Source organism: Homarus americanus, unplaced genomic scaffold, assembly GCF_018991925.1.
Source record: "Homarus americanus isolate GMGI-L3 unplaced genomic scaffold, GMGI_Hamer_2.0 scaffold19066, whole genome shotgun sequence".
Lineage (NCBI taxonomy): Eukaryota > Metazoa > Arthropoda > Malacostraca > Decapoda > Nephropidae > Homarus > Homarus americanus.
Genome location: NW_024716903.1, coordinates 602139 through 617816, shown reverse-complemented (window position 1 = coordinate 617816; position 15678 = coordinate 602139). Strand labels below are relative to the sequence as shown.

Sequence of the window (15678 nt, the reverse complement as noted above, 5' to 3'; positions counted from 1 at the left end):
CTCAACTGAGTAGTGCCCCTGAGATACTTATACACCTCAACTAGGTCCCCCCTTGCCCGTCTGTAGTATAAGCTAGGCAAGTTCAGGCGCTCCAATCTCTCAGGGTAGCTGAGGTGCCGAAGTGCAGGCACCAGTTTGGTGGCCCTCCTTTGAACATTTTCAACCAACTGACAGTCCCTAGCATATCTCGGGGACCAGATGGGGTGACAGTACTCCAGATGGGGAAGCACTTCACTCCTGAAGATCGTCACGAGGGACAGACCGTCTAGATATCTGAACGACCTTCTTATAAGACCCAATAATTTATTTGCCTGATTTACCTTCTTCTCACAATGGCCCGAGAACTTCAGCTCATTGTCAACATACACACCTAGGTCCTTCTCACACACAGTCTCAACTAGTGCACACCGAAACACCATTAACAACAATAATTCCTTGAATTAAATTTTCTGAGTAAATATTACGACTACTTAAACAAACTTTCTTGCGTTTTCTATGTTATTATGTAAATATTATCCTCTTACATATAATAAAAGTGAATGATCTTATATGAAAAATTTAGTAGTATTGTCCTTGTTTCAAATCGAATCGATGGGTGAAGTAAAGTGTGAAGAGATCTTGATGCTGGTGCGTAGATTGGTGGTACGGGAACTGGACTTGAAGAATGACGGTGGAGTTAGGAGGGACTTGGGGTTGGTGGATAGTGCAAGAAGAAAGGTGGGGAAATTGGAAAGTAGTAGTAGGATGATAGGTCTTGGGGCTCAACCCAAGTGCTTCTGTTTTCTCATGTTTGTGTTTCAGCTAATTTTCGTCGTAGGTGTTATATTTATGTTAGGTGTTTGTATGTTTAACAAGTGTCGCAGTTTTATGCCTTACATTTTCGTGTCTTGTGTCCTAGCCAATGGTGGGGAGTCTAGGGCAGGTACTTGTGTTTCCGCTAAGAACATCCCGTCTTTTTATGATCTAATGTTGTAAGTGGTAGGGCTACCAAGGTTGTCAATGGGTTAACGTTACATTCTTTCATTAGAGTGGAGTTGGTGTGGGTTCGAGGGCTCTTCTTTTACTGCGAGGGAACCACGTGTGTTCTCTTCTTAAGAACATAAGAAAATAAGGAGTCTGCAATAGGCCGGTTGGCCTGTGCATGGCAGCTCCTGTCGAGAGTTACTACCACTCTCTATCATCCATGAATCTATCCAGCCTCCCTTTGAAACTTTCCAGCGTTCCAGCACTTACTACAAAGTTGCTAAGCTTGTTCCACTCGTCCACCACCCTATTTGTAAACCAGTTTCTTCCTATCTCCCTCCTAAACCTAAACTTATCCAACTTAAATCCGTTGCTCCGAGTCCTATCCTGCTCGGATATTATAAGAACTTTATCTATATCCTTTATTGATTCCTTTCACCCACTTAAATACTTCTATCATATCTCCCCGCACTCTTCGTCTTTCTAGGGAATGCAAGTTTAGTTTCTTTAACCTATCCTGATATGGAAGGTTTCTAAGTCCCGGAATCATTTTCGTCATTCTTCGCTGCACCGACTCTAGTGAATTGATATCCATTCTATAATAAGGGCACCAGAACTGAACCGCTTAATCGAGGTGCGGCCTGACTAGCGCAAGATATAGTTACAATAAGACCTCTGCACTCTTATTACTTACACTTCTAGATATAAAACCCAATACTCTGTTTCTTCCTTCTTCTATCTCTTCCATCCATTCTTTGATTGGTCCTGTCTCTATATCTTCTAACTTTGTCCATATTCTTTTTGAGTGTTGGTGTAGGTGAACGTTTAGGGGAACTATTTGCGCTCGTTGGTGTAGTTGACAGTTGGTGACTATGTCAGGATATCTGATGTTATATACATCCCTTAGGGCTAAAGTTTTGAAGTGTCTGCAGTTTCTTTATGTCTGTTTGTTTTATTGCATGAGTAGTAACGTCCCCGACTATCATTTAATTTACTGGTGACGTCCCAGAGTGATGTGTGTAAAATTAGTCAATACAAATGGGCTAACATTCAACCTCCGTTTAGTACTGTTATTTTACAAATATAATTAAGGCGTATACATTGATTATATATGTTGTCTAGTTAATAAAATGTGCATTGCAACGATTTATTTCTCTGTACCGAAAAATGGATATAATGGAATAGAAACACATCACTCGTGTAATGGGAGTAGTAACTCAGGAGCCAGTACTGTGCATGCCCATTCTTTGCCAACTGTGGGTGAAGAGAGACCTATCAATGACGAGGTTAGAGTGAATACAACCTATAACCAAATCATAACTTATCATAATCTAACCTAAGCTCACATAACCTAACCAAATCTAATTTAATTTATTGTGACCACCAAACCTACCTTACCTAACATATTGACTGAAGTTCCATTATGTGAAATTTTTATTATTAAATTTTTTATAGGTAAGGTTAATTTCCTAAATATAACTCTGTCCCGAATAAACTACATAGTTAATAAAAATAATAGTAATAATTTATTATTACAGTATTATTATTATTATTATTATTATTATTATTATTATTATTATTATTATTATTATTATTATTACACCACTCAATAGTTCGGACAATTCTAAGACACTTTTCTTCTATGACGTTTGCTTCTCAAAAGACTTATATTCTTCTTCTTCCTCTTTTTCTTATTATTATTGTTTTTTTAGCCATTTAATACTATGGTAACACCTTTAATCTCATTCAAAGTCATTTAAGTCCCGCATTTAAACTCATTCATGAAACGGATTATTTACATTCGTTTTCTTTGTTGCATTAAAAGAAAATGGATCTTTTTATGGGTAAACTTCTTTGCTTTTTTATTATGGTTGTACGCTGTAGCAATTATTTTACTTTAGTGTAGTTTATTTTATTTTATCTTTTTCGCAATTGATCGTCTCGTTAGCCACTTGGGAGGTCGATCACGTCAAAGTTAGGGACTATTGACACTGGTGCGCACCGTTGGCAAGCATACAGGTGTTATTTCCAGGCCCAGCCACCAGTTGTAGCTAATTGCCTTGCCAGTGACATCATAATTCTCACACACAAGAATTATCAAATGTACCATGCCCGGATGCCCAGCTTCCTACGCCTCGGAGGAAGTGGGGGAGTCTTCGGTTCAAACGATTTGGTTTGAACTTGGCGCGGTAGAAGGCAGCAGCAGCGGGAGGAGGAGTGAGGACCACCAGCTGGCGGGGGCGAGTCAGTCAGGGACGTAAACAAAAGGTGATGATCTCTAGCTTGCCAGTTGCTTCCCTCTGCCACTCCCTCTTTCAGTTGGAAGGTGAGTTTATTCATCTTATTTTTTAATGCCTCGCTGTATTACACATCTAATGGATTTCCTTGTGTGAAGGAACACAAATTGGGGGGGTGGGTTGAGGCGGGCAGTGGTTGGTAAACTGCTTGAATTGGTGATTGCTGATATTCTTGTTTACCCGTGTGGGTGATGATGTCACAAGCTGGACGGTGTGTGGGTGTCAGACCATTTATCACACACAACCACTCCTTCCTGTTAGTAGTCATCAATGCGTTAAAGTGTTGTGTGATGCCGTGTGTTGGTCATTAATAAGCTAACACACACATGATGGAAAGTAAAACAGCTTGTTGGGAGTGAATGAGCACATAGTGAGCTAAACAAAATAAGTAATAATTTAATATTCCTACGCACTCACAATAGAGGTTTTAGCGATTTTGCATAAATATAACTTGTTCCATAGATCAACGTCTAGTAAGATGACAAGAGACAGAGAGTGTAAAGTGAACAGCCCATATTTACCCTAGGAATTAAAATCTGTGTATTAGTGTTTGTGTGTTTTATGCAGAGAAATTTTATGTCTTACCATGGTCATGTTGTTACTGTTGTCAGCTAGAAATATGACAGGTGGCAGAGAAGATAAGCACATTTGTCACACCCTTCCTGCATTTAGATATCTAACCTAACCTAGCCATAGAACCCAGGAACTATATCTCACTTAACCCGAGGGGGGCGGATTAAATTCCTAAGATTCCCCGGAAGACCGAAAATAAAATAATACCTTATATCCCTATATAAGAATGAATAAAAGAAATTTATATTTTTGAGTTATTTTCACTTCTGTATAATGTACTGTACATTGCTTACTCCTTACTGAGCCAATCACTAGAAGTGTTGATGTTGCATGATGCTCTTGTACATGCACTTACTCCCGTTTTCGTAGGAAATTTTTTTTTTTTTTTTTTTTGAATTCAGGTTTGATTTCTTTAGGTTCCCTTGATTTTTCTATTGTCTTGTTGGGTTAGGTTAGGTTTACAAACTGGTGGTTCCAGATTAGGTATGTATGAATGAAGAGTATATTTCAGAACTTAAATACTTTACTGTACTGTATACTAGTACTGTACAGTATTGCTTACTCCTGCTGCTGAGTACAAGTTAAGGTTCTAAATCCTCAGTAGCTGTGTAAAAGGGTGTGCAGCAGTGTGTGTGTAACATTACACACATTACAGGAAATAGTTTACTACATATGGCTGTATTCAAGCACAGTGCATACCATACTTTTCTGATCATATGAGGATTTGGACCTCCAACTTATTTCACCTGATGATTAGACACCCTAACACTACCTGGGGAGGGGGGGGGGGTTAGGTTAGCATTAGGGTGGTTAAACTGGCATGCCTAACCTTTGTGTAATCCTCATTTTCTAATCTATAAGCATTTTAATCAATATATTCTCTTGAGAAGAAGACATTTACACTTGCTTATCTGAAGAAGTTGTGTACACTATCAGTATTAAGTGTAATAGTTTTGTTGTGTTTGCAGTCATCAGTTGAGCCACAGCATGAGACCAGCTGTCTACAAGACCTTGAGACAAACAAGATGAAGGCCGGCGATGTGTGTCGCTGTATCACTGATTTTTCTGGAGTGTTGGAAGATGAGATAACAGTGTATAAAAATGATATGGTGCAGGTATGAGATAGTTGGTATACAGTACTGTATACTGTAAGTAAACGTACTGTTCATTAGGTGTTTTGTGTAACAAAATCAAGAGCTCTTCTCTGCCTTTAACTTTTGTAATTTCATGTAAATAAATGTAATTGACTGTATAATGTGTATTTTTTGTTTTATTATTAGCTGTGTGCTTGTTCAGTTTATATATTTTTTGGCATTGCAAGCAATTAATTGATGCTTTACTTTAAATATAAATGAAAGTAAAGTAAATTACTGGTACCATCTTCATTGCAGATACACTCAGTGGTGGACCGACACTGGCTGGAGGCCCAGGGAGGCGGGTCAGTTGGTCGTGTCCCCTCAAGTGTGTTGGTCAAGACAGAGATACCCCCTCACCCACCACACCTTCCTCTGTTTGTAGCTTCGGCAGAGTTCATGCCGTCACAACCTGGTGATCTTGGCATGGCCAGAGGTACATGTAGTTACATTGTATGTATTTATTTGTTTACATCCAGTGAGTTGTACAGAACAGTAAACCCTTGTTATTCTTGGGGGTTACGTTCCAAGGCATGGCACGAATTGGCAAAACCGCAAATACAGTAGCAAATTATACTACCATAGTGCACTACTGTATACAGTACCTAGCTATACTGTGTGTGAGAAACTTAAGTCACCCATACTGATATTTGTATGTGGAAACGTGAAACTTGATGGAGTGTACTGTACATACTGCAAGGTGAAGTCTGGTTACAGATGGCAGCAGTCATTCCTTCCTTTAACTTATTTAATATTTCATTTTTCTTGGTAAAATTTATCAGTCACTTGCCTTTTATGTTTCATTTCACTAGCACTAAGCATTATTTTAGGGGCCATTTCACACAAAAAACACTTAAGTTTTGAACACAACACGAGAGATGGTGCATCACAGGCAATGGTTGAGTACTAACAAGGGAGAGGAGATGCTGTGGGCTCATGGGGGTGACTCATAGTACTCTCACAGAGGCTCATGAGCTAGCCACCATCTGCTTGCCATGAATATTCAAAACCACAGATTGTAAACCCGCAAATAAGAAGGGTTTACTGTACAGTAATATCCCCATTAGATGGAACAATTGGTGCTGAGTGTTACTAGGTTTGAGAGATTTCCAGGTATTGAGATGAATTCTCTTATGCCCGGAAAAATTTTATGTCAACGAAGTTTTTGCAGGCATCAGAACTATACATCTGGCACAGAGCACCATCGCTACGGAGGCTTAACTGCAGACATTCAGACACAGAGCGGTATTTATTTATGGAAGTGCTCTTTAACATGTACAGTACAGTATATTGTGAATAAACAAAATATACTACTGTATATTATACTGTACTAATCACCAGCAGATGATATCATCTTGAACTTTTGATGCAGGCAGGTCAAATGGTGTACTGTACTGTATGGCCTGCCTTTGTCCTGTACCATTTACTGTAGCAGGTGCTATCTGTCACTCTCCTCAATTGTACGTGTATACTGTGTACTGTACATGCACCCTCTACACACTAGCTTACAGTAGGCATACACTGTATACAGTACTCTGCTATGTACAGTACTGTATACAGTACTCTGCTATGTACAGTACTGTATGTACAGTACTTTCACACTTACTGAATGTACATTACAGTATACGTATGTAACTGTAATCACTTTTTACGTCTTAACACTAATTTAACGGTGCTCTTGTCTAATAGTATCCTGGTACAGTAATATACAGTACTGCACAACATGGATCACAATTAAAAACAGCAGCAATCGAGTGAACAAGTTTGTATAATGGAAGCAGACAATTAACTATGTATGTCATGATACTAGAGTTTGAGGAGATAGGCTGCGAGATACATCAGACAATCATAGGCATCCCATGCAGTCACATGACAGTAGTAGCCAATTGCAGAGCACAAGAGCTCTGAGCCTGCCCACCCATGCACTCGGCATGTGTCAGCACATGATGCAATTGCTCGAAAGGCCTGGAATGGAGAGATATTTCTTGGAATACTAAAATTTAATTTTCCGGGTAATGGAAAGTTCTGGGGATCAAAGATTATGGCGAATGGATTATTGTACAGTACTTTTCCTTTTTTTTAAAACAGTGCGAGGCGTGACTTTTTTGGCCCCCTCCAATCCATCTGTAGTTTGATAATACAAAGTGATATCTTTGTTACTTATTATTGGGCTTTCTGTATTTCTTATGTTCAGCCAATTTTTTATTGTACTTTTATTTTTTCTACTTTCTCTTTGATGCTTTTCCTTCATCATGGTGGCAAACAGGTGGGCACCATTTCCCTGTTATTCAATATGTTTAGCAGTTCTTAACCATTACATTTCTTCAAATTAGTGTACTTGTATAGTAATTGAATACTGATATAATATACAGTAGACACATTAGTCAAGATAAACAGAACCACTCTTTTGAATTTTTCTCAGTACTGTACTGTAGTATATGATTTTTCCTCAGGGGATTTTATCATTGGTTTAAACCCTATTGATGAATCCTGGTGGTGCGGTGAAATCAACGGCAAGAAAGGTATATTCCCCCTCAACTTTGTATGGAGAATCAACAAGGATATCATTGAGGTGAGACTCAACTCTTACCTTCTGTAGACTCTTGTGTTTGTACTCTTTTTTTGACTGTTAAATTGTAATTGATTTATATAATTTGGATTTGTGTCATGATTTTTTTTTTAATTATCCTTTAGTCATTAAGTAGATTATTATGTTTTATGTGTTTATTTTTTTTTGGGGGGATAAACATATTCCATCTCAATTTGTGTAACAGTGAGAGATATCTGCTGCACCTGCCTAAGCCTTAGTTTGAAAATGATTCAAAGTGATACTGGCACACACCAGTACATGATGATCCTTTATTGATGACAGGAATATCACAACAAACTACCAAAATTAAAAGCAACTATGTCTAAGCCAGATGCTCATTTAAGCATATTTTGTATATGTTGCATTTGTACAGTACTTATGTATTTCTGTATTTTTGTCTGTAGCAAGATTATTAGAGTAATTAAACTCCACCCATCTGTGACCTGAGCTGTTTTCCTCAGGTAGTCATTTGTCTTAATGTGAAGTGTGTCCATTCTGGTAGCCCTAAAATAAGTAGCTCAGTTACCCTCCCTCTGCCTAATGGTAAGGCTGAGGTGGGCTGTGACTGGGGAAGGACCTGGGAGATAATGTTTTGTGACCAGTCAAAATGATGGTTGTGGAGTAATTATGGTGTGATGACTAACACTCATTACATTCAGCCTTGATTGTATCCTGGCTGACAGGATATGGCAGGAAGAAACAGACTTATTAATAGATTAGTTCCAGTTAGTAATACAGTATCAAGAATTTCTGGCTCCTGAACTCATTTGCTTAATTCATTGGATAATTCATATACTGTATTGCTTGATTCATGCTTAGTTATAAAATGGGATTTCAGGATAAATAGTGCAATTTCTTCATTTTAGGTAGAAGACACAGCTGAAAAACCTGTCAGGATGAAGGGGAAAGTAAACATGAGTATTCGTGCACAATTTCCAGAAGAGCTGGACTTGTATGCCGGTGATATAGTAAACATCACACATGTGGTGGACAAAGATTGGTACAGGTAAGTGACTGTTTATTTTATTTTCTTTCATTTTATTTATATTTTTTTAAATTTGGGGATGTGATTGTTTTAAAATTCCAGGTTCATTATTTAATGCAGCATACTGGAGGTCAAGCTCACTACTTAATGTTGGGACAAAACATGATGTGTTCATATTCTTGCTTAAGTTGTTGGCAGTTTTAACAGATGATTGAATGATTATGTATTATGCAAGAGACTGAAATGAGTCTTGGCTTTATTTTTAATGTATTATGTAAGGAGGCAATAATGTTAACTGTGACAGAAACAAAATTACAGTGAAAGAGATTTGTGACAGTGAGTCATTATGGGCATAAAACTCCTTGTGACTGAAGTTTAGCAAAGTTTTATGATCATGCATTGTGAACAGTTGGGTAGGATCCTTACTTATTTCACCTTATGATTAAACACCCCAATTCTAACCTAACCTAACAAAACCTAACTTAATCTAGCCATTTGATATTATGGTGTTTAAATCATCAGGGGATATAAGTGGGGGTACCTGATATTCTTGAGGTCCAGTGGATAGTGTTTTAAGGATCACACTTTATTGGGATTTAAAGATGATTGTTTTCAAACTGACTGACTGACTGTGTGTGTGTGTGTGTGTGTGTGTGTGTGTGTGTGTGTGTGTGTGTGTGTGTGTGTGTGCATGCGTGCGTGAAAATAGCTCTGCACTTATTCAGAAGCTTTTACATAATATTTAATAAAGCTTTTTTCAACAGAGGAGAGAGCAATGGGGCAACAGGCACCTTTCCAAGTAGTTTTGTGGATATTATAGAGGAAACTTCAGTGCCTTTCTCATCTGCTGTGTATCCAGATGAGAGTAACCACGTAGCATCAAGTAGTACAGCAGAACCTGGCCTGAGTGTTGATTGTGTGCTGCAGGAGAATACATACATTAATGATACTCCTTCATTGTCAACCCCAGAAGCTCCTGTGCCTAGTGTGGAAGATGTCACTCCTGCCAAAGATCATTCCACATTTAGTTCAAATGTTGGTTCTACTGCCTCACCTTCTCAGTCAGGACAAATTTTTGATGAGCCAGTAATTCTGTCCAAAACTTCATCTCGTTGGAAAACTGTAGAAAGTGATGATAATGCTGACATTTTTGAAGATGACTACTTTAAGCAAAATATGCCTGGTGTGTTTTCTTCCTCCAGCGGGACTGGAAATGTGTCATTGAATAATGCCAGTAGCTTTACTACTCCCTCTATAAGTCAAGCCAGTGCCTCGCCTTCCTCTCCCAACCAAAGTCTTAGGTATGGAAATATTCCCGAACCCTCAGTCCTTCCAGATAAGTCGTACCACGATAAGTTATTATTTCCAAATGGAGTATCACAGTTTTCAGATACAGATTTACAGAATAGAAGTGATGTAAAACATAGATATGAGAGTATTTTGCAAGATAATACAGATTCCTCTAAAAGTGGGTACATCCAGTCAATCACAGATGATGCTGGTGTTCTTGGGAATGACCCTGAACCAAGTGCCTTTACAAGTGTCCAAGAAATAAGAGATGACAGTGTGCTCAACTCATTATCACAGAAAGTGGATGACTATTTTTCCAAAAATCTTTTGGAAGAGAGTGGTAAAAGTAAAGCCTTGCCTGCTAACAATAACCACTTAATTAAAGATTACAATTCTCTGTCTTCTCCTGGCTACAATGAGGACAACACGGGTATAGAACCTTATGGCCGGGCATTATTTTCCTTCAGGGCTCAGTATCCTAATGAACTAACATTTAGGAAAGGAGATATTATTCATCTCTTGAAACACGTAGATTCTCATTGGACTTTAGGTCGTGTTGGAGATTCTAAAGGCATATTCCCTACTTCATATGTTGATATCATTGTAGATTGTCTTCACAATGAAGAGGAATTATTTTTAGCCAGACCTGCAGCAATTTTACAGGCAACACATTTGGGCCATGCTAAAGCCATGTATAGTTTCCAAGCTGTGGAGTCTGGAGATGTGTCCATGATGAAAGGAGACATACTAAAAATACTGAAATATGTAGATAACAACTGGGTCATTGTAGAAAACATGACTGGCTCTAGGGGGATGTGCCCCCAAAATTATCTATCCATTCAGGTAGAAGAAAGTCCAGATGTATCTAAGGAACTTGATACCCAACAGATGAACTTGGGTCCAGGTGCAGATACTGAACGAGAATCAAGGCTGCCCGTTCAGGACGCTGTCCATGATCGATCGAGGAGCACCTCTCCATTCAGCACTTCTGGAAAGAGGCGATCTTATAACAAGGCTGATTTTGGATCAATCAAGAAACAAGATGTTGAACCTGTATTGGCTAAGAATGTGGCATCTTTAGATGTTACCTTAAGGTGTAGTCAGGTTGTTCAGTTTGACAAGAAAGGCAGTGAAAGTATCTTCACAGAAAGGGAGGACAATCCAGAAACAAGTGACCAACCTATTGCTAGAGAAGGATCATTGAAATTTTCACCTGCAGCAGCAATTCCATCTAAACTGAACAAAATATCCATGTTATCCACTGATACTAGCATGCTGGCAGGTTTTCAGGATTCTGAAAAAGAGTCTACCCAAGTCACACAACCTTATGCTGCCACTATGTCATCAGTTGCAGGCAGGATTCACAAAACATCAACTTCTACCACACCCACAACATCTCAACCTCCAGTTGCATCTCCAAGGTCTGTGAATATACCTCAAATTCCTCCAAGAAAAAAAATCAGCAGAAGTTACTCCTCAGAATCTAATACTTGTCCCACAAACACAGTGGCAACAATCAATGTGGAAACTGAAACAGAAGGAGCAGCAGCAGTAGCTAAACCCCTTCAAGAAGTTCAGAAGCCCTCTAAACCTTCCAAGCATCGTGATTCACTTGAGCCAGTTTATGCTCAAGTGCAGAAACCTCGATTGACAGTTAAACCATCAAAGATTGTACGCCAGAAAAAGATTGAAGAATCTGAAGTACCAAAAGCTTCAGTAACTCGAGGTGAAAGTGCAGCTTTCCCAGATGACGTCTCCCACATTTCATCTGATAGTGAAGGAACATACTCAACTGGTAAGGTTAAATTTTGTTGCTAATATTTCCCTAATATTTTTTTATTTACTAGTTCAAAATTTAATTGTTTATTTGAAGTAAAAATGAAGAGAAAAAAATTGGTTCATTAATGGTTCTTTTTCTTCAGCGATATTTACACAGAATCTTGACCTACTTTTTTGATAGTACAGTACAGTTCAGTATTTCACTTCCACTTCATCTTGTTGATTTAGTCTATACCTTACCGTATGTGCCTCACTATCAAAAGTCGGAGAACCTTGTGTTTTTTGTCCTACCATCATTCTGTCTTTTTGGTTTTTGTAATTAAACTTTTATTACATGTACAATGTATCCATCAACCTCAAGGCATTCTTGTATATAAGATGACTCATAACTCCTGCACTGTGAGGGGAAAATATATTACTACATGTTTCACCACCTGCTTCAAAATACATTAATCTTCTTGCATTCAGTTATGATTTTATGCTTTAATTTTTCTATGGTTCTTGGACGACCTTGGTAGATGACAGATTTTAGGTGTTGATGACTAAATTCTTTTGCAACTGATTGGCATGGTGCATCTGGCTCTCTGTACATGAACATTAAATTCACTCTTTCTTCAAGTGTTAATTTCTCTGCCATTTTCATTCATCTGCTATGTTTTCAATGGTACAATGACTTATAAGACACCCTGCTATAAGAGATGGGTATAAGGGATAATAGGAGGATTGGACCAACAAGCAGACTCAAACAGGAATGCAGATGGAAGGTGTTAGGGAGGCAAAACAGACATTGAAAGAGAGAATTGGGACTTAAGATTTTTTTATGAAAGGTGGAATTTTATTTTGAAAATTTGTAAGGCTTAATGTAGAGGATTTATGAACTAACAATTTTTGTTTGTTTGTTTCATGATCAGAAATAAATAATGGCAGCTCGTCCCCCGCCTTAGCGCCTCAGCGTCCAGCACCGCCTCCACCACCAAAAGCCTTTGATATGTTCTATGATGAGGTGGAAGAGTACTATTCACTGCCACCTGAAGGTACGTATTATAGGTTTTATTTAAAAATTTTCTTGTCATTTCAATGCTTAGTGTAGCTTACTACCCATTCAGGAGATTGGTTTGTTCTTTGTTACTTTGTTATGAACTTCCTTGTCCACTGTTACTACAGTACAGGAGGAAACTGGAGGACTCGGAGAGTACCTGCCATATATGGTAGGGTCACATTAGTTAACACCCTTTTTACATCTGTCCCAAACCTGGAATTGAACCCAGCACAGAGTAATGAGTAGTACACACATTATAGTGATTAATATGAAATAGAAAAAGACCATTCATTTTCTCCTTTGGTGTTTTAGGTTTTTCATTTGAAGATAAATTCGTATACTGTATAGGTACAAGAATAGCTACTTCATTTTATTTTTACCATTTTATGATATTGTCAGGGCTGTTGATGCATCTAAATGTAATTTCTTAAATTAAGAAACTTTTCACATTTAGGGGAATTAAATTAAAAGGTTAGTAAATATAACTATCGATAAAGTTTAGTTGGTTTTGAACACAGTATATTCCTATCATATCTAGGTTAAGGCGTCACCTTTATGATACTTACTATTTCAGAGTCGGAAATGGTGAGCCTACAGGATACAGCTCCCTCAAGCAGTCGTATGAGGGCTGAGTCAGTAAGATCAGCTGGTGGTGCTGACAACACTAATGTGAGTGTGACAGAGGGAGCTCAGAGTGATGAAGCTTCTGCACTGGATGTTGAGGCAAAGGTATGAACTTCGGGTGACAATTTGGTTTGTGTATTGTAGGTTAGACTTTTTTTGCTACCAAGTACAGAACAGTATAGTATACAGTATCCCTATATCTGGTTTTTATAATGAATTAGAGAGGAAACTGCCAGCTGAATGGATTTGGTCTGTGTGTACATCTGCATAGAAAACTGGACCTTTAGTGGCAAGGCTAGTGGATGTAAGCTGTGTTTGTTTTGACAGAGGTACAGTATGTGTAAACCAGATGGAGGTAAAGAATTATACAAGAACAAGTCTCATAAACATAAATATTACAAGAAGTAGATGAAGCAATTAACAAAGAAATTTGTTTCTTGTTATCAAATTCAGAAATATTTTATTGTCATGAAAATGGCAGGAATAGTTTGAAAATAACAGATACAATACAGTCTCTCCTCGACTTACGACATATTCGACTTATGACAACCAGGACATACGATGGCCATGGCCGTTATTTTTCACATTACGTATTTTCGAGTCCCAACGTTAGTGAGCGCGCTGTTATGAAAATTTTTTTTGTTTGTAATTCCCTTTATAATGGCTGGCAAACATAAAAGTGAGAGTTCTCGTGGTGCTGAGAAGAAAAAGAGACACCCATTTTAGAATTTTTATTTATTATTTTCAACTTCGACTTATGACCTGGTCGTCGGGACTGAACCCCGTCGTAAGTCGAGGAGAGACTGTATTTACATCCAAGCATCACTAAATATACACATATTACGTTGATCATATATTTCTTAGCAATGAAGACTGATGTAAGTGTCATGATATCTTATTTATTGATAAAATTAGACTTCCATGAAAGTGTGGGAAAAATTAAACAAGAATATAGGCACCCTTAGGAATTAACATGCATCAAAGTAGCTATAAGAAATTTACAATCAATTGATGAGCCTTTCATCTTCATTTGCCTGTAAGCTGTGAGTATTCATGTAAAATTTTTCCTGACATACAGTTCCATGTTTATTTGTACACCTTTATATCTGAAAGTTTTATACTGTGCACTTGCACCTCTGTACATGTAATTGACTTCTATGAATGGTAGAATATGAATGGATTTCCTCATTTGTTTAGAAAGTATCATTAAGGCTGTTGGTAGTAATATCCCCGTTAGCCGGAACAGTTGGTGCAGAGCACTTCCTGGGATGAGAGATTTCCAGGTATAGTATCCAGACGACTTTCTCAAACCCGGAAAAATTCCTTATGCACGAAAATTTTTCTTGTTACTGGGAAAAATTTCCAAGAGTCTAAGCTATGCATTTTGCACAGGCAGACACTAGCCCACATCCCCAGAAAGTTTCTGGGTGCTGGAGAAAGTTTTTCAAGAGTTTAAACTACCGGAGTCTGTAAAAACAGTTCTAATTAAGCTGCCAGAATGGATACAGTGGTCGTCACCTCTCCTAAGGTTTGCTATTAATTGCCTGGTAAGTGCTCAGTCCATATGTGAAAAGGTTTTAGAGAAAAATAAAGTATGTAGATTGAATTTTTTAACCTGAAAGACAGTGTGTGTTGTTCATTTGAATCTATAGAGGGCATATTGTAAAGTTAAGAACACAGGATCATGTTTTAAACGTGTGACCCATGAGACCAAAATGGTATTCCATGGTGATGCAAGACAAGAGGGAGGTTACTCTCTGAAGTGTACACAGAGGCAGTTAGTCCATCCTGTTAAGCACTCTGTATTAAGCCAACTCATATTGCTCAAGGATTACCTCTGTGGGAAACTTGTGGGTTCAGTGTCAGAATGTTAGTATTACAAGGTATATTGATAATACATTACAGTATATAACGTATTTAACTTTATTTTGACAGGCAAAGGTACGGGCAAATCAACGACTTGAGCTTGTGAAGGAGATCGTAACTACAGAGCATGAATACATCCACGACCTCGAAGCTCTCATCCAAGTGATTAGTCTTGCGCCATCACAGAAAGAATCTCAGTCAGTGAATCTCAACACAATAATGGGGAATATCTGTCAGGTGAGGTGTGTTAATTGTTGCAGCATCATTAAAGGATCATCACAGTCATGGTATAGAACATAGTCAACATTGTAGATGGTAATAAAGTAATCACCATTCATAATATGGAGGACATGGCACTAGGGTTGGTCATTGATATAGCTTTATATTTACATCTATTGTATTTGGTTCACACACTGATTAAATTTTTTTTGTCAGTACTCAATGGCCTCTCTCCCATTGTAGTTAAACTGGTAGAAAGAAGAGTGGCTTCCATGGACAGTGGGACCAAGTGGGATTAATTGTGTTATCAAAATGTTTTA

At 38.1% G+C, this 15678-nt stretch overlaps 1 protein-coding gene across 2 annotated transcripts in view; it reads left to right on the top strand.

Annotated features, from left to right (window-relative positions):
- The first annotated feature begins 3165 nt into the window (after positions 1 to 3165).
- LOC121858540 (dynamin-binding protein-like) overlaps positions 3166 to 15678 on the top strand; it is a 32286-nt gene continuing 19773 nt past the window's right edge. For both annotated transcript variants that reach the window (XM_042355030.1, XM_042355028.1), the window contains exons 1-9: positions 3166 to 3289; positions 4802 to 4948; positions 5225 to 5402; positions 7420 to 7538; positions 8423 to 8562; positions 9306 to 11626; positions 12522 to 12644; positions 13224 to 13378; positions 15209 to 15376. In XM_042355030.1, coding sequence (XP_042210964.1) covers positions 4859 to 4948; positions 5225 to 5402; positions 7420 to 7538; positions 8423 to 8562; positions 9306 to 11626; positions 12522 to 12644; positions 13224 to 13378; positions 15209 to 15376 — 3294 coding nt within the window. In that variant the 5' untranslated portion in view covers positions 3166 to 3289; positions 4802 to 4858. The remainder of the gene's footprint in view (positions 3290 to 4801; positions 4949 to 5224; positions 5403 to 7419; positions 7539 to 8422; positions 8563 to 9305; positions 11627 to 12521; positions 12645 to 13223; positions 13379 to 15208; positions 15377 to 15678) is intronic.